Here is a 27,924-nt window from a genome sequence, read left to right as displayed (position 1 = left end):
AAGTTCAATAATATCGTATATGACAAAAACATTTACCATACAATGGAGGAACTGTAAGTGAATCACAATGCAGCAGCTTTCATATATTCTACTCCGTACCAGCCCGGCGCTTATATATACAGCCTTCTTTATTGTAAATCACTTACATTTCCTAAATTAAATTGTAAATATAGTAGCGAGTTTAGTAATTTAAAGCCATCGAAATTAGCCAAAACATTACATGCTTGCTGTAATTGAATGTTCTGTATCTCAGGGGATTCAAATTCATGCATGTTACTTTTGAACAGCAGTATACTACGGTTGCCTTCATATATAATGAAGATCCCGATATATACGTCGAGAATCTGTAAATCAGGTTTTCACAAAATCGACAATACTTAGACTGATTGTGTACTGCAATAGTACAATCCAAGATGGTGATATACCATGAATCTACCTTAAGTTAGTACAATAACTTCAATAGACTAAAATAAATTGTATGAAAAGTAAGTCCAATTTATTTGAGTCTATTAAAGTTATTGTACTAACTTAAGGTAGATTCATGGTATATCGCCATCTTGGATTGCACTATTGCAGTACACAATCAGTCTAAGTATTTGCCCAAATCGGCAAATTTGTAGACAGATGTGCATTTTTAATGATTAAACTGTTTAATTATATGAATAAAACTTGCTGATATATTGCATTTTTCAAAATATTTAAGCAAATAACTAACATTTGTGTTTTAGAATCATTTTTTTCAACTGAGCCTTTTAATGGGAAATAACGCTTTAAGTTACAGATTTATACTGGACTGACAGGGAAATTTAGAATTTTTACGTGAAGCAAGCAAACAAGTTTGGTGGCACCATTTTTTATTTTTATTTTTTTCAAACATATTATAAAACCTCACAATTTTTTTCAAAATTATATCTCATAGATTTATTTTTATGCAAAAAAATGTGTTTTTTCATGATCATTTTAAGCAAATTTAGCCAAGCAATTTTCAACGACTCGTTGCTTAAAAAGTAGCACGGTGACCCATCCTTTTTATTATATTTTTGAAAAGAACATTCATTTTTTTTATAAAAATAAGGCTGTTAGTTGAATTTTTTTACATTTTCATTTCGGGGCCTTTTATAGCTGACTATGCGGTATGGGCTTTGTTCATTGTTGAAGGCCGTAAGGTGACCTAAAGTTGTTAATTTCTGTGTCATTTTGGTCTCCTGTAGACGGTTGTCTCATAAATTACAATTTATCGAAAAAGTAAAATCACAAAAATACTGAACTCAGCTGAAAATCAATTCGGAAAGTCCATAATCACATGGCAAAATCAAATAACAAAACGCATCAAAACGAATGGACAAGAACTGTCATATTCCTGACTTGGTACAGGCATTTTCAAATGTAGAAAATGGTGGATTGAACCTGGTTTTATAGCTAGCTAAACCTCTCACTTGTATGACAGTCGCATCAAATTCCATTATATTATCACCGATGCGTGAACAAAACAAACAGACATAATAGGTAAAAATGTCAAAAATAGGGGTACAGCAGTCAACATTGTGTTATCATCTTAATCACTAAGATAAGATATTTGTAGCATACACTATAATGTCTATTTGTTTTCTTCACACATCGTTGTCAATATAATGGAATTTGATGCGACTGTCATACAAGTGAGGGGTTAAGCTAGCTATAAAACCAGGTTTAATCCACGATTTTCTAAAGGGGCGTTTTTCAATAAAAACGTGATATATATTTTAATAAACAAATTTTGAGAAAGGATTTCTAATTTCAGAAGGTGTGTCCCTTGGTATATTGCTGGGTCTTCCAAGTGATCCACGAAACCTCTTTCTAAATTATTAACATCTATTTTATCAGCAATCAAAGACGGGCTTCAAAGTTATTGTGAAACTGCCTATTCTAGAGGTGGCGTGAATCAGATGTGGATACTTAAAAATTCAAAAGATCTTTTAGAGTACATACAATCTAACTCTCTTTCATCTTGTAACAGTATTAAAACATTTGACTTTTCTACTCTTTACACAAGTATTCCACATTCCAAACTAAAAGACAAATTGAAAGAATTGGTATTACTTTGCTTCATAAAAAAGAATGGCCAACGTAGATACAAGTATCTTGTCTTAGGGAGGGATAAATCATACTTTGTAAAGAATCACTCTGATTCAAACAAAAAATTCTCTGAAATCGATATTATCAAGATGCTTGATTTCTTGATTGACAACATATTTGTAACGTTCGGAGGACGTGTTTTTCAACAGACTGTCGGTATCCCGATGGGAACAAACTGTGCCCCTCTACTTGCCGACTTGTTTCTTTATTATTATGAGGCTGACTTCATGCAGGAACTTCTTAGGAAGAAAGATAAGAAGTTAGCAATATCCTTTAACTCTACATTCCGCTATATAGATGACGTTCTTTCACTAAACAATTCAAAATTTGGTGACTATGTGGAACGCATCTATCCCATCGAATTGGAGATAAAGGATACTACAGATACAGTTAAGTCGGCTTCATATCCTGACTTACATCTAGAAATTGACAATGAGGGTCGGTTGAAAACAAAACTTTACGACAAAAGAGATGATTTCAGCTTTCCAATTGTGAACTTTCCATTTCTAAGTAGCAACATTCCAGCAGCACCTGCATACGGGGTATATATCTCTCAATTGATACGATATTCCCGTGCTTGCATTTTCTATCATGATTTTCTTAATAGAGGGTTACTGCTCACAAGGAAGCTATTAAACCAAGAGTTCCAAATGGTGAAGTTGAAATCATCCCTTCGTAAATTTTACGGACGCCATCACGAGCTGGTTGACCGTTATGGAATAACCGTTTCACAAATGATATCGGATATGTTCCTTACGTCGTAACTACAATCCCCTTCCCTTTCATGAATGTGACCTACCGAATTAGACTATTTACCGGATTTGTAATCACATAAGCAACACGACGAGTGCCACATGTGGAGAAGGATCTGCTTACCCTTCCGGAGCACCTGAGATCACCCCTAATTTTTAGGTGGGGTTCGTGTTGTTTATTCTTTAGTTTTCTATGTTGTGTCATGTGTACTATTGTTTTTCTGTTTGTCTTTTTCATTTTTAGCCATGGCGTTGTCAGTTTGTTTTAGATTTATGAGTTTGACTGTCCCTTTGGTATCTTTCGTCCCTCTTTGACATTCCTGACAAAAATGTCCACTACGAAACGAAGTCATTAAATTTGCTAATAAACAGTTTTATAAAATCAATGCTTGCAAGAGATATAAACATTAGGGTCTTACAAAAGAAGTGATGCTTTTATAACGGCAGTTAAATTTTTGGCAAAAACAATTGAGCACATCAAATGGACTAGAGTGATACCGTATTTTTGTAAATGTCCACTACGAAACGGGTTTAATCTCCTTCAGTATCTGGTTTTAAATTTATGAAAAAAATATTAATGTACAGCTTAGTACGTTCTTTGATGAATAGAATAATTATTGTTACTATTCAATATAGGGATTGTGTGGAAAAAAATCAAACATGTGGATAGGTCCACTTCGAAACGGTCACCTACGAAACAAGTATGGGAAAAAAACATTTCGTTTTCAATTATATTCTTGCAAAATAATTAACAAGGGTTAGTTTCATATAATTTTCAGTATGTTTTTATCAACATAGAATAGGAAATACGAAACTTTTTGACCACTACGAAACGGTTTTATCAACTACGAAACTCATTAAAATGTCCACTACGTAACATGAGTTGTACTTTCATATGTGAAGTACTGTCTAATCTTTATCGATAAAAAATGGTTCTCCGATTCAGAAAAAATTAAATCTTTCTAGTTTATAAAGTAAACAAACTGGAATGTCTATAGTAGACATTTAAAATTGCAATAAGATGTGTGTATAGAAACAGTTTTGTAGTGGACAAATGTCCATATGAAAATAATATCATTTTAAAGTGTATTTAAGATTGCACTTTTTATTTACAAACAGTTCTATAATAAAGGTATTCAAAATAACTTTTGACATAAAATTTAAGACAAGTTGATTTTCCATTTTTTTTAGGTCTGAAATTCACGCTTTAATTGAAAAACGCCCAATTTAGAGGAAAATGCTTATACCAAGTCAGGGATATGACAGTTTTTATCCATTCGTTTGATGTTTTTGAGCATTTGATTTTGCCATTTGCTTAGGGATTTTCCGTTTAGAACTTTTCTCGGAGTTCGGTATTTTTGTTATTTTACTTTTTCCAAACGGAATGTCGCCAGTTTGTTCATGTGATATGACGCGTATCTTGTCATTCGCATGAATCATGTTATCAAAGAAAACAAGGCAAAAAGTTTAATGGCGTTGAAAATGTTGCTTTACCCTATGTACTTTTTTTTGTATATATGTTTTAAGTATTTAAGATGTTGTTGCCCTTTTAATTATTATATGTAGGTATGGTGGTTTGAAAACGATAAATAAACAACTCACAGTACATGTCAAAAGTTCAAATAGTACTCGCAAATACAATTGAACACAATCCAAAACTCTGAATCTACCATGTTTTATACGAAATAAGATTAAAACCTTGTCAAAGTCACCAGCGTTGTATCAGGGACCACCTGCACCAAGCAAGGAGAATCCAGCATAGAACCAGGACATTGATTTATAAGGGATAATGCAGAATTTCAAGATATTGCTACTGTTTTACGCAATTGTGATTATTGCAACTTGATTTTAGTACATGAAACAGACTCCAGGGGTATTTTTTGTTATGCTTTACCCGTTCTAGATGTAACTCATACTGAAGTATCTTTCTACATTAGGAAATGCGCGGACGACGTCAGGAATATGGAAGTTGTTTATAACATTTATAAAACGTTGTTGTTTTCATTTTCCCCCAATTTGTCTTGATGTCATTGAACTCTTGATTTTTCCAATTGATAAGGGACTTTCCGTTTCTAAGTTTCCTAGGAGTTCTGTATTATTGTTATTTATTTTTTAGACGGTCCTATTCTAGTTTAAACTTTTGAACCCATAAATTAAACTCTATAATTACTTTAGGTTTGTTTCAGAGCGTTTGTTTGTAAGAAACGTCTAGAATCATCATCAGCACCGATCAAGATTACTTCACCATTACTAAGATAAAACCTATCAGGCAAGACAACCTAAATCATCTCAATGCAGGTACAAATAGATTTGTTGTGTAAGACAGGACTAATAAATTTAATCAACATTGGAAAAGGAGATGATGTGATCGAGTAATTTTGGCCCTATCTGTTTAGCCTTTTTTATTGTATTACTTTACCCACTCATTTATTGTTAGATAAGATAATGATAACGTCTTTTAAAAATAATGTGAATGTTTGACAAAACTTATAACAACTCTTTATAAATTACAGGCATCCGAACACTTAAAAGCGAATGATTAATAAGAACTGAAACAGTTGAAGATGAAGTCCTAAATAAAATAACCAAATTTATCTAAAATCAACTTTGCTTTAGGGAGTTGACACCTTAGGTTCTTAATAATAACTTAATTGTAAACGGGCAATTTGAGTAAGGTTAATTATAAATCATGTTAGTTACGACTACAGAGATGCAGATACCCTCGGGAACTGTTACTATCAGCGATTTCAGCCAAGTGCTGTGAAAATGTGAAAGCGTTCACAGAAACCTGTCTTGCTTTTCAATATCATCTATTTACTGAATGGTTATATGAAACGTTCAAACTGTGATGTTGGTGCATAAGAACTTAATATGTATTTATTAACTGCGTCAGTATCAATATCTTTCTTGGAGACGAACACGAATGTACAATTATTCTATCTATTCATTTCAGATATATCATACAGAGGGAAAATAGATAGAAAATCCGGTTAACCTTTAACCGTTTTGCAGGATCTCGATATTGACGACTTCAAGTCTAAACCTCCTGATTGCACTTGTGCTAGTTCCAAGTTCACATATAATCCTGCTGGCCACGTTATTACCGGTGTTCTTAACATTGTTAATAACACTTCTCTACGAAATGTGTTATCGAAAGGTCCCAAATATCGTGAGTCTAAATCCATCAATTGGAAATACAACATTAAAATTTTGATGGATTCAGTCGAGGATTATGCCAGGCAATGGGCTAAGCGCGAGAAGGAAGACGTAGACACTCTTTCCGAATGGATTAAGGCAGTGAGGTCGTTGATACAAATCAGAATTAAGAAACTGAATGGGTCCATCAATGCCCATGCTACGTCAATCTTTAAAGACTCAAATGTTGCAAACCACCTATCCGACCTCCATGACAAATATGTTGTTGTCCCCGCAGATAAAGCCCCAAATAACATCGTTTTTGTGTGTAAAAGTCATTACATCAACTGCTTGATAAACGAATTAGGTATTGGCAATTCACTTGGAAACTCAACATATACCCTCACGACACTTACCAAAGAGGAAATCCTGGATAATCATAGGTCTGTTCTATGTTCCTTTGGAATTTCAACCAAAGATGAAGAACTGGATCTTCCATCACTGTATTGGATACCTAAACTACATAAGTGTCCTTACAAACAACGGTATATTGCTTGGTCTTCCAAGTGATCCACGAAACCTCTTTCTAAATTATTAACATCTATTTTATCAGCAATCAAAATCGGGCTTCAAAGTTATTGTGAAACTGCCTATTCTAGAGGTGGCGTGAATCAGATGTGGATACTTAAAAATTCAAAAGATCTTTTAGAGTACATACAATCTAACTCTCTTTCATCTTGTAACAGTATTAAAACATTTGACTTTTCTACTCTTTACACAAGTATTCCACATTCCAAACTAAAAGACAAATTGAAAGAGTTGGTATTACTTTGCTTCATAAAAAAGAATGGTCAACGTAGATACAAGTATCTTGTCTTAGCGAGGGATAAATCATACTTTGTAAAGAATCACTCTGATTCAAACAAAAAATTCTCTGAAACTGATATTATCAAGATGCTTGATTTCTTGATTGACAACATATTTGTTACGTTCGGATGACGTGTTTTTCAACAGACTGTCGGCATTCCAATGGGAACAAACTGTGCCCCTCTACTCGCCGACTGGTTTCTTTATTATTATGAGGCTGACTTAATGCAGGAACTTCTTAGGAAGAAAGATAAGAAGTTAGCAATGTCCTTTAACTCTACTTTCCGCTATATAGATGATGTTCTTTCACTAAACAATTCAAAATTTGGTGACTATGTGGAACGCATCTATCCAATCGAAGTAGAGATAAAGGATACTACAGATACAGTTAAGTCGGCTTCATATCTTGACTTACATCTAGAAATTGACAATGAGGGTCAGTTGAAAACAAAACTTTACGACAAAAGAGATGATTTCAGCTTTCCAATTGTGAACTTTCCATTTCTAAGTAGCAACATTCCAGCGGCGCCTGCATACAGGGTATATATCTCCCAATTGATACGATATTCCCATGCTTGCATTTCCTATCATGATTTTCTTGATAGAAGTTTGCTACTCACGGGGAGGCTATTAAACCAAGAGTTCCAAATGGTGAAGTTGAAATCATCCCTTCGTAAATTTTACGGACGCCATCACGATTTGGTTGACCGTTATGGAATAACCGTTTCACAAATGATATTGGATATGTTCCTTACGTCGTAACTACAATCCCCTTCCCTTTCCTGAATATGACCTACCGAATTATACTATTTACCGGATTTGTAATCACATCAGCAACACGACGGGTGCCACATGTGGAGCAGGATCTGCTTACCCTTCCAGAGCACCTGAGATCACCCCTAGTTTTTTGTGGGATTCGTGTTGTTTATTCTTTAGTTTTCTATGTTGTGTCATGTGTACTATTGTTTTTCTGTTTGTCTTTTTCATTTTTAGCCATGGCGTTGTCAGTTTGTTTTAGATTTATGAGTTTGACTGTCCCTTTGGTATCTTTCGTCCCTCCTTTAATCATTCCTTCAATCATTGATTACATATGTAATTCACATTATTTGCTAACAAATGATTTCATAAAGCAGTAATCATTCGGTTTTTTTAATATAAAAATAGGGAACATGGAACAGGATTTTGACCATATATTCAAAAGATAAACCAAAACATTCTTTAGACTGTCTAATGCTAGACTTTTATTTAGAGGGAAATAGCAAACATTACAGTTAAGTTATTAGATGTAATCCCCTTCTATCTATCTATCTTTGTATTTCCGCACTCAGTCACAACTTTGACTATACATGCCGTTGCATGTGTGGCTTATTTTCAATTTAAAAGAAATAAACTTATCAGTAATACTACGTTATATTGCGTTGGTGAACAGAAAAAAATAAATCAAAAATATAACAGTGATTTTATTTCAAGAAAATTGTGGATGGTTATCCTATGAATATTTCTTTGTAAAACTATGTACATGTTATGAAGTAATTAGAATATTTTCGAAAGAGCAGATAGAAAAATCTGCTCTTTGAAGCCGTCAACTCTTGCACAAAGGATTGCTGATGTAGGAAACATGTTCCATTGTACTACTGTGTGTGGATAGAATGAAAATTTGGAAGAATCTTTGTTGGTTTGATTTTTTGTATATTGATTGGTATGTTTATGTCTTATCATACTGTCTGAAATCAAAAAGAAGATCTTTAAATTAGATTTCTACATGTTTGTGTATGATTTTATAGAAAACCATTCGTCTTGTTAGTATTCGTCTCAATTGTAATTTAGGCCAATGTAGGTGTTCAAGCATATTTGAGACAGAGTTGGTATTGTGGTATCTATTACTTATAAAGCGAGGACTATCTGAATTTGATGGATTTAATTTTTGTTGTGAGGGTCCTAATAACAAGAGCTACATGTATGCCCTAAAAGCAATGAAAGCAGTCAGTATTGTCTGGGGTTTGTTTCGTTCAGTCACTATTGTCTGGGGTTCGTTTCGTTCAGTCACTATTGTCTGGGGTTCGTTTCGTTCAGTCACTATTGTCTGGGGTTCGTTTCGTTCAGTCACTATTGTCTGGGGTTCGTTTCGTTCAGTCACTATTGTCTGGGGTTCGTTTCGTTCAGTCACTATTGTCTGGGGTTCGTTTCGTTCAGTCACTATTGTCTGGGGTTCGTTTCGTTCAGTCACTTTTGTCTGGGGTTCGTTTCGTTCAGTCACTATTGTCTGGGGTTCGTTTCGTTCAGTCACTATTGTCTGGGGTTCGTTTCGTTCAGTCACTATTGTCTGGTGTTCGTTTCGTTCAGTCACTATTGTCTGGTGTTCGTTTCGTTCAGTCATTATTGTCTGGGGTTCGTTTCGTTCAGTCACTATTGTCTGGGGTTCGTTTCGTTCAGTCACTTTTGTCTGGGGTTCGTTTCGTTCAGTCACTATTGTCTGGGGTTCGTTTCGTTCAGTCACTATTGTCTGGGGTTCGTTTCGTTCAGTCAATATTGTCTGGGGTTCGTTTCGTTCAGTCACTATTGTCTGGGGTTTGTTTCGTTCAGTCACTATTGTCTGGTGTTCGTTTCGTTCAGTCACTATTGTCTGGGGTTCGTTTCGTTCAGTCACTATTGTCTGGGGTTCGTTTCGTTCAGTCCCTATTGTCTGGGGTTCGTTTTGTTCAGTCACTATTGTCTGGGGTTCGTTTCGTTCAGTCATTATTTGTCAATGTAGTGTTTTATGGACATGTTTGTCTTTTTGTCTTTTTGTCTTTTTCTCATATTTAGCTTAACTGTTATGTAATAAAAAGATGTTTTTGTTATCCAAAATTATATGTTATTAGCCATGAACCTTTAGAATAACCTAATCGAACTTTTGTTAATGTATCAAACCGTTCAGTTTTGAGACTATTGTTAAATGTTTTTGTCATGTTGTGAAGACGTGTAGGATAAGGAAGATCCTCGTGATTGGTTGCCTGTTGACAGGGAGGGGACAAGATACATTTTTAGATTCAATAGTTTTAAACCAAATAATACAATTATATAATGCCACACGGAAGTATATGACAAAGAATTATCAGAAGCCATACGAAATAGACGCCATACATATATGTTCATAATCACAAAACAAAAAGCTTTTACACATTTTGTTAGAGCGAATCAACGTTTGTTGCGATATGAATCTCGTAGAAACACGGGTTTTTTTTTAAAGATAAACAGTTTGAAAGGAAAAATACAGAAAACGTGTTTGAATCGCATATGTTTCATCATATGATGCATTTAAAATACATTGAAGGCAAGAAGCTTTGATAACATTTATTCATGTCCTTTGAAGATCTTTGAACTTTTATGGGTAGTTGTCTCATTTACATTCAGATCACATCTAATTTCATATGGTACTTCTTGTCTACTCTTATAATGGAAGCTTTAAATAAACTCATCATAGATACCAGGACTAAATTTTGTATATACGCCAGACGCGCGTTTCGTCTACAAAAGACTCATCAGTGCCGCTCGAATCCAAAAAAAGTTAAAAATGCCAAATCTAGTACGAAGTTGAAGAGCATTTAGGACCAAAATTCCTAAAAGTTTTGCCAAATACAGCTAAGGTAATCTATGCCTGAGGTAGAACAGCCTTAGTAATTCAAAAATTCACAATGTTGTAAACAGTTAATTCATAAATATAACCATATCAATGATAATTCATGTCAGTACAAAAGTGCTGACTACTGGGCTGGTGATACCCTCGGGGAAATAAATCTCCACCAGCAGTGGCATCGACCCAGTGGTAGTAAATAAACTCATCATAGATAAAAGTATTGAATGGCAAGCTATCTATCATGTTTTTTAAAAAGTGCTTACACTTTAACAATAATTGGATTTCATATTATGAAAGATCCACTGCAAGTTTAAATCATATGTTTTTTGTCCTCGAGAATCACTGACGAGACGTCGATTGTCGAAATGCGCGTCTGGTGCAGAACAATTGGTACCGTTTATGTGATAATTTCTTTATATATATACGTTCATCTTATATAAATTCAAAAAGCATTAAAAGGGATATCAGGTACCAAAAAGTTAAATCATAAAAATACTGAACTCCGATGAACATTCAAAAAGGAAAGTCCCTTATCCTTAAATGGCAAAATCAAAAGATCAAACAAAGTGGCAATCAAAAAACGGAAGAAGAAAAAAACACAATAACTTGATCGAGTGAAAAAAAAAACGAAAAAGTCAAACAGTAGGCATGCAACAAAACAAAAACTAAAAGCAGGCATCACGAATCCAACCATGCAATCAGGAGCCTGTAATTCAGTGGTTGTCGTTTGTTTATGTGTTACATATTTGTTTTCGTTCATTTTTTTTTATATAAAAAGGCCGTTGGTTTTCTCGTTTGAATTGTTTTACATTGTCTTATCGGGGCCTTTTATAGCTGACTACGCAGTATTGACTTTGCTTATTGTTGAAGGTCGTGCGGTGACCTATAGTTGTTAATGTATGTGTCATTTTGGTCTCTTGTGGACAGTTGTTTCATTGGCAATCATACCACATCTTCTTTTTTATAATAACAGAGAATTCAACTCAGATGCTAAAGAAGGTTAACCGGTTTATATTCCAATTGTGAACTTTCCATTTCTAAGTAGCAACATTCCAGCAGCACCTGCATACGGGGTATATATCTCCCAATTGATACGATATTCCCGTACTTGCATTTCCTATCATGATTTTCTTGATAGAGGGTTGCTGCTCACAAGGAAGCTATTAAACCAAAAGTTCCAAATGGTGAAGTTGAAATCATCCCTTCGTAAATTTTACGCACGCCATCACGATTTGGTTGACCGTTATGGAATAACCGTATCACAAATGATATCGGATATGTTCCTTACGTCGTAACTACAATCCCCTTCCCTTTCCTGAATGTGACCTACCGAATTAGATTATTTACCGGATTTGTTATCACATAAGCAACACGACGGGTGCCGCATGTGGAGCAGGATCTGCTTACCCTTCCGGAGCACCTGAGATCACCCCTAGTTTTTTGGTGGGGTTCGTGTTGTTTATTCTTTAGTTTTCTATATTGTGTCGTGTGTGCTGTTGTTTGTTTGTCTTTTTCATTTTTAGCCATGGCGTTGGCAGTTTGTTTTAGATTTATGAGTTTGACTGTCCCTTTGGTATCTTTCGTCCCTCTTTTCCAACACTATATAGCACACAACGTGTTGTTCGAGACAATTATTGATTAATACAATATAGCAGCATTCGTTGTTGTCACAATCAAACAAATGAGGGCGGGATTGTGGTTGTAATGACATGTTCCACACATCAATGGTCATCTGTGATATAGATAGTCGATGGATATATTATATTATATCATCGTGTAAAATTATGGATAAATAGATGGGAAAGTTCACTATTGAAAAATAGATATATTATGTGTAGTTTTTTTATATACCCTCACTCTAGAATTTTAGATGTCAGTCAGACTATAAAGCAGACTGGACTATTAATGTCTGTATTCTGTATTTTCAGTTCAAATTATGTAAAGGTAACTCGGGGAAAACTCAAGCAGAAACAACACGAATCCTTTACAAATATTTATCATAAAATTTATCCATTTCCTCCTTCATCAGTGATACCCATCTTGTAATTTCCAAAACATTTAAAACCCGATTTTTACTTTTAGAACTATGTCAACTTTATAGTGTTCGTTTGTAAGTATTAAAGTTAGGATCCAATTAAATTTCAAAGATATTTTTTTGTGTGAGCAAAGACAGTGATTGAAAATTAATAAAATAGAGAATGGAAATGGGGAATGTCTCAAAGAGACAACAACCCGACCAAATAGCAGACAACAGCAAAGGCCAACAATGTGTATGTAATAAAAGAAGACATGAAATAAAGCTATCAAATTATCAGAGAGTACACTCAATTTCCTATAAGGTAAGAGAATGGCAGTCGAAATTCTTGTAACCGTCCACCCTTTTTAATGTGGTTAGTACAAATTATTTGATCCTAAGGAACTGCTTTTGTTGAAAATGCTTGACATAGTTAATACCGGGTATATGGCGAAAAAAAGTAAGCTGCAAACTTAAATACTGTTGTACATTTTTCAGAGTACACAATGAACATGTTTTTAAATATAAACTGTTTTCAGTATGAATTAGCATACATTGTACGCAAATAATATAGTATTATAAGTACCATAATTCCCGTGAGAACTTTAACCATCGTCAAACCCTCCAAATTAATGAGCGGAAAGAATGGTCGGAACGGATGCTATTTTCCCTGTGTAACATTGCAAGTTTCTCCGATGAAGGAAAATATATGGATGCTGAATGAAAATTCTTTAGACAATATACTAATATAAGGACATATCATATGAATATACGACTCTTATGTATCCTGCAGGATGTTACTATAAATCATATTTTATTAGCAGACTTTTTAATAGCTCAGATTCAAGTAGTTTCATAAGAATTTTTTTTAATTAGATTTACAGTTATCTAATGTAAATTAATTTCTAATTCTCTTTCTTATTCTGTGTTAATCTGATCCTACAGCATTTCATTTCTAGGTAGAAAGATAAATTATTCTTCTATAATCTTCACGTTAATGAGCACTGACAAACTTTACAGTAAAATGACAATGTTAGGAACCATAAATTTCACATCATTCGAAAGCATGTCATGTGTTATGTCTTTTTACACCAAATGTTTATTGGATTTGCATTCATTAGATTAGGTAACATCTGGAAAACAACAGCCTTTTCAAAGAAGACCAAGCTCATACTATATACCAGCTGTGTACTCTCTGTACTCCTATATGGCTCAGAGTGCTGGAGAATGACTGACAAAGACATCAACAGACTCTCCAGCTTCCATAACACATGTCTGCGAAAGATAATGAAAATATTCTGGCCAAACAAAATCTCCAACAAAGACCTACATGAGATGACGAATACCAAAGACATGGAGACTTTGCTCATACAAAAAAGATGGAGGTGGCTTGGTCATGTTATACGCAAACCATCTGATGACATGACCAAGGTAGCCCTTAGATGGACACCAGAGGGGAAGAGAAAGAGAGTCCGACCTAAAACAACATGGAGACGCACTGTAGAAAATGAGTTAAAGGAAAGAGGATATACCTGGGGTACAGTGGAAAGAACAGCAAACAACAAAGAAGAGTGGAGAAAACTTGTCCTTGCCCTATGTGCCATTAGGCATAGAAAGGACTAACTAAGTTAGTAAGTTTATTTGAAACTCTGTCATTGTTTAATTTATAATTAAATTTCGTTTCGTATAAGTAATTTGAAGTACAATATATCGTTGACAAATTATGAGACAAGACGAGGCGCGCTTCTGGCGTGTTGGATTGTGGACCTGGTACCTTTTGATAGCTATTATTCGTGTGTTTCTCTGTTCTATGTGCTCTCCCATTTATTTGTATTGTAGTCCTGTCATATAATGTTGTCATTTTAATTTTATATTTAACATTGCCATAAAAGCGGGATGTTTGGCTCGCCACAAAACCAGGTTCAACCCACCATTTTTTCTTAAAATGTCCTGTGCCAAGTCAGGAAAATGGCCATTGTTATATTATAATTCGTTTCTGTGTGAGTTACATTTTAGTGGTGTGTTTCTGTTGTGTCGTAGTTCTCCTCTTATATTTGATGTGATTCTCTCAGTTTTAGTTTGTAACCCGGATTTGTTTTTTCTCAATCTATTTATGAATTTCGAACAGCGGTATACCACTGTTGCCTTTATTTGGACATTTTGATGGTTTTAATATAATATTTCTGATTTTGTTCATGAATTAGGAACGGTGGTCCGTTATTCATTGCACTATTGACACAAAAAGGACACAATACACATAACCAAGGATCAAGTATTTTTTTTTATAGTCATACAGTTAATCAAAACTTTTCAATGGACGTAAAGGATTTATCCGAGTAAGAGTATCAAATTTCAGATCTTTTGACATCCCTATTAAAGACGTATTCCATTTAAGAAAAATAAAAAATAATGCATATTTAGGACGTGATTGTGTTACTGCGATAGGAGTATGAACCCTGCTTTGTACTAGACCCAGACGATTAACCGGATTTTAAAAAGTGCTAGTTCACAAGGTAAAAGTCCTCAGAAAGACATGTCACCCTAGACGGACACATTATTCTGAATCCGAGACGACCAATATTTCCTCTTACTCCTCAGTAGAGTCGCGTTGTTGGCGGAGAAGCAGCAAATACCAATAATTTCTAAAGTCTTTAGTTTGACCCGACTGGGTTTCTTATCTACGATTCTGATGCGATTACGATCCTCGAGACCACCGTTTTAGTTTGACCCGACTGGGTTTCTTATCTACGATTCTGATGCGATTACGATCCTCGAGACCACCGTTTTAGTTTGACCCGACTGGGTTTCTTATCTACGATTCTGATGCGATTACGATCCTCGAGACCACCGTTTTAGTTTGACCCGACTGGGTTTCTTATCTACGATTCTGATGCGATTACGATCCTCGAGACCACCGTTTTAGTTTGACCCGACTGGGTTTCTTATCTACGATTCTGATGCGATTACGATCCTCGAGACCACCGTTTTAGTTTGATCTGACTGGGTTTCTTATCTACGATTCTGATGCGATTACGATCCTCGAGACCACCGTTTTAGTTTGACCCGACTGGGTTTCTTATCTACGATTCTGATGCGATTACGATCCTCGAGACCACCGTTTTAGTTTGACCCGACTGGGTTTCTTATCTACGATTCTGATGCGATTACGATCCTCGAGACCACCGTTTTAGTTTGACCCGACTGGGTTTCTTATCTACGATTCTGATGCGATTACGATCCTCGAGACCACCGTTTTAGTTTGACCCGACTGGGTTTCTTATCTACGATTCTGATGCGATTACGATCCTCGAGACCACCGTTTTAGTTTGACCCGACTGGGTTTCTTATCTACGATTCTGATGCGATTACGATCCTCGAGACCACCGTTTTAGTTTGACCCGACTGGGTTTCTTATCTACGATTCTGATGCGATTACGATCCTCGAGACCACCGTGACTGTTTCTTATCTACGATTCTGATGCGATTACGATCCTCGAGACCACCGTGACTGTTTCTTCACACTCAGATTTATAGAAGGTTTGTTGTTGCTCATTCAGTATATCTAAATAAAAAAGATAATCAGAATGTAAGTTTTTGTCTGTTTTGCCTAGACTAATGTTTTGTATTGACTGCTAAGAATATCCTTAGACCATTTCGTTAAATTTTTATAGTAAGAAAATAACTCCAAGGTTGGACTAGAAAATATTATCAAATTATCAGAGAGTACACTCAATTTCCTATAAGCTAAGAGAATGGCAGTCGAAATTCTTGTAACCGTCCACCCTTTTTAATGTGGTTAGAACAAATTATTTGATCCTAAGGAACTGCTTTTGTTGAAAATGCTTGACATAGTTAATACCGGATATATGGCGAAAAAAAGTAAGCTGCAAACTTAAATACTGTGCTACATTTTTCAGAGTACACAATGAACATGTTTTTAAATATAAACTGTTTTCAGTATGAATTAGCATACATTGTACGCAAATGATATAGTATTATTAGTACCATAATTCCCGTGAGAACTTTAACCATCGTCAAACCCTCCAACTTAATGAGCGGAAAGAATGGTCAGAACGGATGCTATTTTCCCTGTGTAACATTGCAAGTTTCTCCGATGAAGGAAAATATATGGATGCTGAATGTAAATTCTTTAGACAATATACTAATATAAGGACATATCATATGAATATACGACTCTTATGTATCCTGCAGGATGTTACTATAAATCATATTTTATTAGCCGATTTTTTAATAGCTCAGATTCAAGTAGTTTCATAAGAGGTTTTTTTTATTAGATTTACAGTTATCTAATGTAAATTAATTTCTAATTCTCTTTCTTATTCTGTGTTAATCGGATCCTACAGCATTTCATTTCTAGGTAGAAAGATAAATTATTCTTCTGTAATCTTCACGTTAATGAGAACTGACAACTTACAGTAAAATGACAATGTTAGAAACCATAAATTTCACATCATTCGAAAGCATGTCATGTGTTATGTCTTTTTGCACCAAATGTTTATTTGATTTGCATTCATTAGATTATGCAACATCTGGAAAACAACAGCCTTTTAAAAGAAGACCAAGCTCAGACTATATAACAGCTGTGTACTCTCTGTACTCCTATATGGCTCAGAGTGCTGGAGAATGACTGACAAAGACATCAACAGACTCTCCAGCTTCCATAACACATGTCTGCGAAAGATAATGAAAATATTCTGGCCAAACAAAATCTCCAACAAAGACCTACATGAGATGACGAATACCAAAGACATGGAGACTTTGCTCATACAAAAAAGATGGAGGTGGCTTGGTCATGTTATACGCAAACCATCAGATGACATGACCAAGGTAGCCCTTAGATGGTCACCAGAGGGGAAGAGAAAGAGAGGCCGACCTAAAAACAACATGGAGACGCACTGTAGAAAATGAGTTAAAGGAAAGAGGATATACCTGGGGCACAGTGGAAAGAACAGCAAACAACAGAGAAGAGTGGAGAAAACTTGTCCTTGCCCTATGTACCATTAGGCATAGCAAGGACTAAGTAAGTAAGTAAGTTTATTTGAAACTCTGTCATTGTTTAATTTATGATTAAATTTCGTTTCGTATAAGTAATTTGAAGTACAATATTTCGTTGACAAATTATGAGACAAGACGAGGCGCGCGTCTGGCGTGTTGGATTGTGGACCTGGTACCTTTTGATAGCTATTATTCGTGTGTTTCTCTGTTCTATGTGCTCTCCCATTTATTTGTATTGTAGTCCTGTCATATAATTTTGTCATTTTAATTTTATATTTAACATTGCCATAAAAGCGGGATGTTTGGCTAGCCACAAAACCAGGTTCAACCCACCATTTTTTCTTAAAATTTCCTGTGCCAAGTCAGGAAAATGGCCATTGTTATATTATAATTCGTTTCTGTGTGAGTTACATTTTAGTGGTGTGTTTCTGTTGTGTCGTAGTTCTCTTATATTTGATGTGATTCCCTCAGTTTTAGTTTGTAACCCGGATTTGTTTTTTCTCAATCTATTTATGAATTTCGAATAGCGGTATACCACTGTTGCCTTTATTTGGACATTTTGATGGTTTTAACATAATATTTCTGATTTTGTTCATGAATCAGGAACGGTGGTCCGTTATTCATTGCACTATTGACACAAAAAGGACACAATACACATAACCAAAGATCAAGTATTTTTTTTTATAGTCATACAGTTAATCAAAACTTTTCAATGGACGTAAAGGATTTATCCCAGTAAGAGTATCAAATTTCAGATCTTTTGACATCCCTATTAAAGACGTATTCCATTTAAAAAAAATAAAAAATAATGCATATTTAGGACAAGATTGTGTTACTGTGATAGGACTATGAACCCTGCTTTGTACTAGACCCAGACGATTAACCGGATTTTAAAAGTGCTAGTTCACTAGGTAAAAGTCCTCAGAAATACATGTCACCCTAGACGGACACATTATTCAGAATCCGTGTTTCTTATCTACGATTCTGATGCGATTACGATCCTCGAGACCACCGTGACTGTTTCTTCACACCCAGATTTATAGTAGGTTTGTTGTTGCTCATTCAGTATATCTAAATAAAAAGAGATAATCAGAATGTAAGTTTTCGTCTGTTATGCCTAGACTAATGTTTTGTATTGACTGCTAAGAATATCCTTAGACCATTATCGTTAAATTTTTATAGTAAGAAAATAACTCCAAGGTTGGACTAGAAAATTTTATCAAATTATCAGAGAGTACACTCAATTTCCTATAAGCTAAGAGAACGGCAGTCGAAATTCTTGTAACCGTTCACCCTTTTTAATGTGGTTAGTACAAATTATTTGATCCTAAGGAACTGCTTTTGTTGAAAATGCTTGACAAAGTTAATACCGGGTATATGGCGAAAAAAAGTAAGCTGCAAACTTAAATACTGTGCTACATTTTTCAGAGTACACAATGCACATGTTTTTAAATATAAACTTTTTTCAGTATGAATTAGCATACATTGTACGCAAATGATATAGTATTATAAGTACCTTAATTCCCGTGAGAACTTTAACCATCGTCAAACCATCCAAATTAATGAGCGGAAAGAATGGTCGGAATGGATGCTATTTTCCCTGTGTAACATTGCAAGTTTCTCCGATGAAGGAAAATATATGGATGCTGAATGAAAATTCTTTAGACAATATACTAATATAAGGACATATCATATGAATATACGACTCTTATGCATCCTGCAGGATGTTACTATAAATCATATTTTATTAGCAGACTTTTTAATAGCTCAGATTCAAGTAGTTTCATAAGATTTTTTTTTTTTTATTAGATTTACAGTTATCTAATGTAAATTAATTTCTAATTCTCTTTCTTATTCTGTGTTAATCGGATCCTACAGCATTTCATTTCTAGGTAGAAAGATAAATTATTCTTCTGTAATCTTCACGTTAATGAGAACTGACAAACTTTACAGTAAAATGACAATATTAGAAACCATAAATTTCACATCATTCGAAAGCATGTCATGTGTTATGTCTTTTTACACCAAATGTTTATTGGATTTGCATTCATTAGATTAGGCAACATCTGGAAAACAACAGCCTTTTCAAAGAAGACCAAGCTCATACTATATACCAGCTGTGTACTCTCTGTACTCCTATATGGCTCAGAGTGCTGGAGAATGACTGACAAAGACATCAACAGACTCTCCAGCTTCCATAACACATGTCTGCGAAAGATAATGAAAATATTCTGGCCAAACAAAATCTCCAACAAAGACCTACATGAGATGACGAATACCAAAGACATGGAGACTTTGCTCATACAAAAAAGATGGAGGTGGCTTGGTCATGTTATACGCAAACCATCTGATGACATGACCAAGGTAGCCCTTAGATGGACACCAGAGGGGAAGAGAAAGAGAGACCGACCTAAAACAACATGGAGACGCACTGTAGAAAATGAGTTAAAGGAAAGAGGATATACCTGGGGCACAGTGGAAAGAACAGCAAACAACAGAGAAGAGTGGAGAAAACTAGTCCTTGCCCTATGTGCCATTAGGCATAGCAAGGACTAAGTAAGTAAATAAGTTTATTTGAAACTCTGTCATTGTTTAATTTATAATTAAATTTCGTTTCGTATAAGTAATTTGAAGTACAATATATCGTTGACAAATTATGAGACAAGACGAGGCGCGCGTCTGGCGTGTTGGATTGTGGACCTGGTACCTTTTGATAGCTATTATTCGTGTGTTTCTCTGTTCTATGTGCTCTCCCATTTATTTGTATTGTAGTCCTGTCATATAATGTTGTCATTTTAATTTTATATTTAACATTGCCATAAAAGCGGGATGTTTGGCTAGCCACAAAACCAGGTTCAACCCACCATTTTTTCTTAAAATTTCCTGTGCCAAGTCAGGAAAATGGCCATTGTTATATTATAATTCGTTTCTGTGTGAGTTACATTTTAGTGGTGTGTTTCTGTTGTGTCGTAGTTCTCTTATATTTGATGTGATTCTCTCAGTTTTAGTTTGTAACCCGAATTTGTTTTTTCTCAATCTATTTATGAATTTGGAACAGCGGTATACCACTGTTGCCTTTATTTGGACATTTTGATGGTTTTAACATAATATTTATGATTTTGTTCATGAATCAGGAACGGTGGTCCGTTATTCATTGCACTATTGACACAAAAAGGACACAATACACATAACCAAGGATCAAGTATTTTTTTTTATAGTCATACAGTTAATCAAAACTTTTCAATGGACGTAAAGGATTTATCCGAGTAAGAGTATCAAATGTCAGATCTTTTGACATCCCTATTAAAGACGTATTCCATTTAAGAAAAATAAAAAATAATGCATATTTAGGACGTGATTGTGTTACTGTGATAGGAGTATGAACCCTGCTTTGTACTAGACCCAGACGATTAACCGGATTTTAAAAGTGCTAGTTCACTAGGTAAAAGTCCTCAAGAAATACATGTCACCCTAGACGGACACATTATTCTGAATCCGAGACGACCAATATTTCCTCTTACTCCTCAGTAGAGTCGCGTTGTTGGCGGAGAAGCAGCAAATACCAATAATTTCTAAAGTCTTTAGTTTGACCCGACTGGGTTTCTTATCTACGATTCTGATGCGATTACGATCCTCGAGACCACCGTTTTAGTTTGACCCGACTGGGTTTCTTATCTACGATTCTGATGCGATTACGATCCTCGAGACCACCGTTTTAGTTTGACCCGACTGGGTTTCTTATCTACGATTCTGATGCGATTACGATCCTCGAGACCACCGTTTTAGTTTGACCCGACTGGGTTTCTTATCTACGATTCTGATGCGATTACGATCCTCGAGACCACCGTTTTAGTTTGACCCGACTGGGTTTCTTATCTACGATTCTGATGCGATTACGATCCTCGAGACCACCGTTTTAGTTTGACCCGACTGGGTTTCTTATCTACGATTCTGATGCGATTACGATCCTCGAGACCACCGTTTTAGTTTGACCCGACTGGGTTTCTTATCTACGATTCTGATGCGATTACGATCCTCGAGACCACCGTTTTAGTTTGACCCGACTGGGTTTCTTATCTACGATTCTGATGCGATTACGATCCTCGAGACCACCGTTTTAGTTTGACCCGACTGGGTTTCTTATCTACGATTCTGATGCGATTACGATCCTCGAGACCACCGTTTTAGTTTGACCCGACTGGGTTTCTTATCTACGATTCTGATGCGATTACGATCCTCGAGACCACCGTGACTGTTTCTTCACACCCAGATTTATAGTAGGTTTGTTGTTGCTCATTCAGTATATCTAAATAAAAAAGATAATCAGAATGTAAGTTTTTAAAATAGATATAGGAAGATGTGGTGTGAGTGCCAATGAGACAACTCTCCATACAAATAACAATTTAAAAAGTTTTGTCTGTTTTGCCTAGACTATTGACTGCTAAGAATATCCTTAGACCATTTCGTTAAATTTTTATAGTAAGAAAATAACTCCAAGGTTGGACTAGAAAATATTATCAAATTATCAGAGAGTACACTCAATTTCCTATAAGCTAAGAGAATGGCAGTCGAAATTCTTGTAATAACCTTTACAGTACCAATTTTTCTGAACCGTCCACCCTTTTTAATGTGGTTAGTACAAATTATTTGATCCTAAGGAACTGCTTTTGTTGAAAATGCTTGACATAGTTAATACCGGATATATGGCGAAAAAAAGTAAGCTGCAAACTTAAATACTGTGCTACATTTTTCAGAGTACACAATGAACATGTTTTTAAATATAAACTGTTTTCAGTATGAATTAGCATACATTGTACGCAAATGATATAGTATTATTAGTACCATAATTCCCGTGAGAACTTTAACCATCGTCAAACCCTCCAACTTAATGAGCGGAAAGAATGGTCAGAACGGATGCTATTTTCCCTGTGTAACATTGCAAGTTTCTCCGATGAAGGAAAATATATGGATGCTGAATGTAAATTCTTTAGACAATATACTAATATAAGGACATATCATATGAATATACGACTCTTATGTATCCTGCAGGATGTTACTATAAATCATATTTTATTAGCCGATTTTTTAATAGCTCAGATTCAAGTAGTTTCATAAGAGGTTTTTTTTATTAGATTTACAGTTATCTAATGTAAATTAATTTCTAATTCTCTTTCTTATTCTGTGTTAATCGGATCCTACAGCATTTCATTTCTAGGTAGAAAGATAAATTATTCTTCTGTAATCTTCACGTTAATGAGAACTGACAACTTACAGTAAAATGACAATGTTAGAAACCATAAATTTCACATCATTCGAAAGCATGTCATGTGTTATGTCTTTTTGCAGCAAATGTTTATTTGATTTGCATTCATTAGATTATGCAACATCTGGAAAACAACAGCCTTTTCAAAGAAGACCAAGCTCAGACTTTATAACAGCTGTGTACTCTCTGTACTCCTATATGGCTCAGAGTGCTGGAGAATGACTGACAAAGACATCAACAGACTCTCCAGCTTCCATAACACATGTCTGCGAAAGATAATGAAAATATTCTGGCCAAACAAAATCTCCAACAAAGACCTACATGAGATGACGAATACCAAAGACATGGAGACTTTGCTCATACAAAAAATATGGAGGTGGCTTGGTCATGTTATACGCAAACCATCTGATGACATGACCAAGGTAGCCCTTAGATGGACACCAGAGGGGAAGAGAAAGAGAGGCCGACATAAAACAACATGGAGACGCACTGTAGAAAATAAGTTAAAGGAAAGAGGATATACCTGGGGCACAGTGGAAAGAACAGCAAACAACAGAGAAGAGTGGAGAAAACTTGTCCTTGCCCTATGTACCATTAGGCATAGCAAGGACTAAGTAAGTAAGTAAGTTTATTTGAAACTCTGTCATTGTTTAATTTATAATTAAATTTCGTTTCGTATAAGTAATTTGAAGTACAATATTTCGTTGACAAATTATGAGACAAGACGAGGCGCGCGTCTGGCGTGTTGAATTGTGGACCTGGTACCTTTTGATAGCTATTATTCGTGTGTTTCTCTGTTCTATGTGCTCTCCCATTTATTTGTATTGTAGTCCTTTCATATAATGTAATCATTTTAATTTTATATTTAACATTGCCATAAAAGCGGGATGTTTGGCTAGCCACAAAACCAGGTTCAACCCACCATTTTTTCTTAAAATTTCCTGTGCCAAGTCAGGAAAATGGCCATTGTTATATTATAATTCGTTTCTGTGTGAGTTACATTTTAGTGGTGTGTTTCTGTTGTGTCGTAGTTCTCCTCTTATATTTGATGTGATTCCCTCAGTTTTAGTTTGTAACCCGGATTTGTTTTTTCTCAATCTATTTATGAATTTCGTACAGCGGTATACCACTGTTGCCTTTATTTGGACATTTTGATGGTTTTAACATAATATTTATGATTTTGTTCATGAATCAGGAACGGTGGTCCGTTATTCATTGCACTATTGACACAAAAAGGACACAATACACATAACCAAGGATCAAGTATTTTTTTTTATTGTCATACAGTTAATCAAAACTTTTCAATGGACGAAAAGGATTTATCCGAGTAAGAGTATCAAATTTCAGATCTTTTGACATCCCTATTAAAGACGTATTCCATTTAAGAAAAATAAAAAATAATGCATATTTAGGACGAGATTGTGTTACTGTGATAGGAGTATTAACCCTGCTTTGTACTAGACCCAGACGATTAACCGGATTTTAAAAAGTGCTAGTTCACAAGGTAAAAGTCCTCAGAAAGACATGTCACCCTAGACGGACACATTATTCTGAATCCGAGACGAACAACATTTCCTCTTACTCCTTAGAGTCGCGTTGTTGGCGGAGAAGCAGCAAATACCAATAATTTCTAAAGTCTTTAGTTTGGCTCCACTGGGTTTCTTATCTACGATTCTGATGCGATTACGATCCTCGAGACCACCGTGACTGTTTCTTCACACCCAGATTTATAGTAGGTTTGTTGTTGCTCATTCAGTATATCTAAATAAAAAAGATAATCAGAATGTAAGTTTTGTCTGTTTTGCCTAGACTAATGTTTTGTATTGACTGCTAAGAATATCCTTAGACCATTTCGTTAAATTTTTATAGTAAGAAAATAACTCCAAGGTTGGACTAGAAAATATTATCAAATTATCAGAGAGTACACTCAATTTCCTATAAGCTAAGAGAATGGCAGTCGAAATTCTTGTAACCGTCCACCCTTTTTAATGTGGTTAGTACAAATTATTTGATCCTAAGGAACTGCTTTTGTTGAAAATGCTTGACATAGTTAATACCGGGTATATGGCGAAAAAAATAAGCTGCAAACTTAAATACTGTGCTACATTTTTCAGAGTACACAATGAACATGTTTTTAAATATAAACTGTTTTCAGTATGAATTAGCATACATTGTACGCAAATGATATAGTATTATTAGTACCATAATTCCCGTGAGAACTTTAACCATCGTCAAACCCTCCAACTTAATGAGCGGAAAGAATGGTCAGAACGGATGCTATTTTCCCTGTGTAACATTGCAAGTTTCTCCGATGAAGGATAATATATGGATGCTGAATGTAAATTCTTTAGACAATATACTAATATAAGGACATATCATATGAATATACGACTCTTATGTATCCTGCAGGATGTTACTATAAATCATATTTTATTAGCCGATTTTTTAATAGCTCAGATTCAAGTAGTTTCATAAGAGGTTTTTTTCATTAGATTTACAGTTATCTAATGTAAATTAATTTCTAATTCTCTTTCTTATTCTGTGTTAATCGGATCCTACAGCATTTCATTTCTAGGTAGAAAGATAAATTATTCTTCTGTAATCTTCACGTTAATGAGAACTGACAACTTACAGTAAAATGACAATGTTAGAAACCATAAATTTCACATCATTCGAAAGCATGTCATGTGTTATGTCTTTTTGCACCAAATGTTTATTTGATTTGCATTCATTAGATTAGGCAACATCTGGAAAACAACAGCCTTTTCAAAGAAGACCAAGCTCAGACTATATAACACCTGTGTACTCTCTGTACTCCTATATGGCTCAGATTGCTGGAGAATGACTGACAAAGACATCAACAGACTCTCCAGCTTCCATAACACATGTCTGCGAAAGATAATGAAAATATTCTGGCCAAACAAAATCTCCAACAAATACCTACATGAGATGACGAATACCAAAGACATGGAGACTTTTCTCATACAAAAAAGATGGAGGTGGCTTGGTCATGTTATACGCAAACCATCTGATGACATGACCAAGGTAGCCCTTAGATGGTCACCAGAGGGGAAGAGAAAGAGAGGCCGACCTAAAAACAACATGGAGACGCACTGTAGAAAATGAGTTAAAGGAAAGAGGATATACCTGGGGCACAGTGGAAAGAACAGCAAACAACAGAGAAGAGTGGAGAAAACTTGTCCTTGCCCTATGTACCATTAGGCATAGCAAGGACTAAGTAAGTAAGTAAGTTTATTTGAAATTCTGTCATTGTTTAATTTATGATTAAATTTCGTTTCGTATAAGTAATTTGAAGTACAATATTTCGTTGACAAATTATGAGACAAGACGAGGCGCGCGTCTGGCGTGTTGAATTGTGGACCTGGTACCTTTTGATAGCTATTATTCGTGTGTTTCTCTGTTCTATGTGCTCTCCCATTTATTTGTATTGTAGTCCTGTCATATAATGTTGTCATTTTAATTTTATATTTAACATTGCCATAAAAGCGGGATGTTTGGCTAGCCACAAAACCAGGTTCAACCCACCATTTTTTCTTAAAATTTCCTGTGCCAAGTCAGGAAAATGGCCATTGTTATATTATAATTCGTTTCTGTGTGAGTTACATTTTAGTGGTGTGTTTCTGTTGTGTCGTAGTTCTCCCCTTATATTTGATGTGATTCCCTCAGTTTTAGTTTGTAACCCGGATTTGTTTTTTCTCAATCTATTTATGAATTTCGAACAGCGGTATACCACTGTTGCCTTTATTTGGACATTTTGATGGTTTTAATATAATATTTCTGATTTTGTTCATGAATCAGGAACGGTGGTCCGTTATTCATTGCACTATTGACACAAAAAGGACACAATACACATAACCAAGGATCAAGTTTTTTTTTTATAGTCATACAGTTAATCAAAACTTTTCAATGGACGTAAAGGATTTATCCGAGTAAGAGTATCAAATTTCAGATCTTTTGACATCCCTATTAAAGACGTATTCCATTTAAGAAAAATAAAAAAATAATGCATATTTAGGACGTGATTGTGTTACTGCGATAGGAGTATGAACCCTGCTTTGTACTAGACCCAGACGATTAACCGGATTTTAAAAAGTGCTAGTTCACAAGGTAAAAGTCCTCAAGAAATACATGTCACCCTAGACGGACACATTATTCTGAATCCGAGACGACCAATATTTCCTCTTACTCCTTAGAGTCGCGTTGTTGGCGGAGAAGCAGCAAATACCAATAATTTCTAGTGGGTTTCTTATCTACAATTCTGATGCGATTACGATCCTCGAGATTTACACCCAGATTTATAGTAGGTTTGTTGTTGCTCATTCAGTATATCTAAATAAAAAAGATAATCAGAATGTAAGTTTTTGTCTGTTTTGCCTAGACTATTGACTGCTAAGAATATCCTTAGACCATTTCGTTAAATTTTTATAGTAAGAAAATAACTCCAAGGTTGGACTAGAAAATATTATCAAATTATCAGAGAGTACACTCAATTTCTAATAAGCTAAGAGAATGGCAGTCGAAATTCTTGTAATAACCTTTACGGTACCAATTTTTCTGAACCGTCCACCCTTTTTAATGTGGTTAGTACAAATTATTTGATCCTAAGGAACTGCTTTTGTTGAAAATGCTTGACATAGTTAATACCGGGTATATGGCGAAAAAAAGTAAGCTGTAAACTTAAATACTGTGCTACATTTTTCAGAGTACACAATGAACATGTTTTTAAATATAAACATTTTTCAGTATGAATTAGCATACATTGTACGCAAATGATATAGTATTATTAGTACCATAATTCCCGTGAGAACTTTAACCATCGTCAAACCCTCCAACTTAATGAGCGGAAAGAATGGTCAGAACGGATGCTATTTTCCCTGTGTAACATTGCAAGTTTCTCCGATGAAGGAAAATATATGGATGCTGAATGTAAATTCTTTAGACAGTATACTAATATAAGGACATATCATATGAATATACGACTCTTATGTATCCTGCAGGATGTTACTATAAATCATATTTTATTAGCAGATTTTTCAATAGCTCAGATTCAAGTAGTTTCATAAGAGGTATTTTTTATTATTAGATTTACAGTTATCTAATGTAAATTAATTTCTAATTCTCTTTC

The 27,924-nt window shown here is 35.0% G+C and overlaps 3 protein-coding genes across 3 annotated transcripts; all 3 read left to right on the top strand.

Moving 5' to 3' along the window:
- The first annotated feature begins 13,726 nt into the window (after positions 1-13,726).
- Positions 13,727-14,122, top strand: LOC139521634 (uncharacterized). Its single transcript, XM_071315114.1, has one exon. The coding sequence runs from the start codon at positions 13,727-13,729 to the stop codon at positions 14,120-14,122; it is 396 nt and encodes a 131-aa protein (XP_071171215.1).
- Positions 14,123-19,675: 5,553 nt separating this feature from the next.
- LOC139521633 (uncharacterized) lies at positions 19,676-20,071 on the top strand. The gene has a single exon (XM_071315113.1). The coding sequence runs from the start codon at positions 19,676-19,678 to the stop codon at positions 20,069-20,071; it is 396 nt and encodes a 131-aa protein (XP_071171214.1).
- A 2,925-nt stretch (positions 20,072-22,996) lies between these two features.
- LOC139521632 (uncharacterized) lies at positions 22,997-23,392 on the top strand. The gene has a single exon (XM_071315112.1). It carries the CDS (start codon positions 22,997-22,999, stop codon positions 23,390-23,392), a length of 396 nt encoding a protein of 131 aa, XP_071171213.1.
- The last annotated feature ends 4,532 nt before the right edge of the window (positions 23,393-27,924 follow it).

This window comes from Mytilus edulis, chromosome 4 (genome assembly GCF_963676685.1).
Source record: "Mytilus edulis chromosome 4, xbMytEdul2.2, whole genome shotgun sequence".
Classification (NCBI taxonomy): domain Eukaryota; kingdom Metazoa; phylum Mollusca; class Bivalvia; order Mytilida; family Mytilidae; genus Mytilus; species Mytilus edulis.
Note: the sequence above shows the minus strand (reverse complement) of the source record. Positions and strands in the feature narration are given on the sequence as shown.

What these genes read in the sequence shown, in the direction of transcription:
- LOC139521634 (XM_071315114.1), top strand. Translation starts at nt 13,727, where the DNA reads ATGACTGACAAAGACATCAACAGACTCTCCAGCTTCCATAACACATGT.
- LOC139521633 (XM_071315113.1), top strand. Translation starts at nt 19,676, where the DNA reads ATGACTGACAAAGACATCAACAGACTCTCCAGCTTCCATAACACATGT.
- LOC139521632 (XM_071315112.1), top strand. Translation starts at nt 22,997, where the DNA reads ATGACTGACAAAGACATCAACAGACTCTCCAGCTTCCATAACACATGT.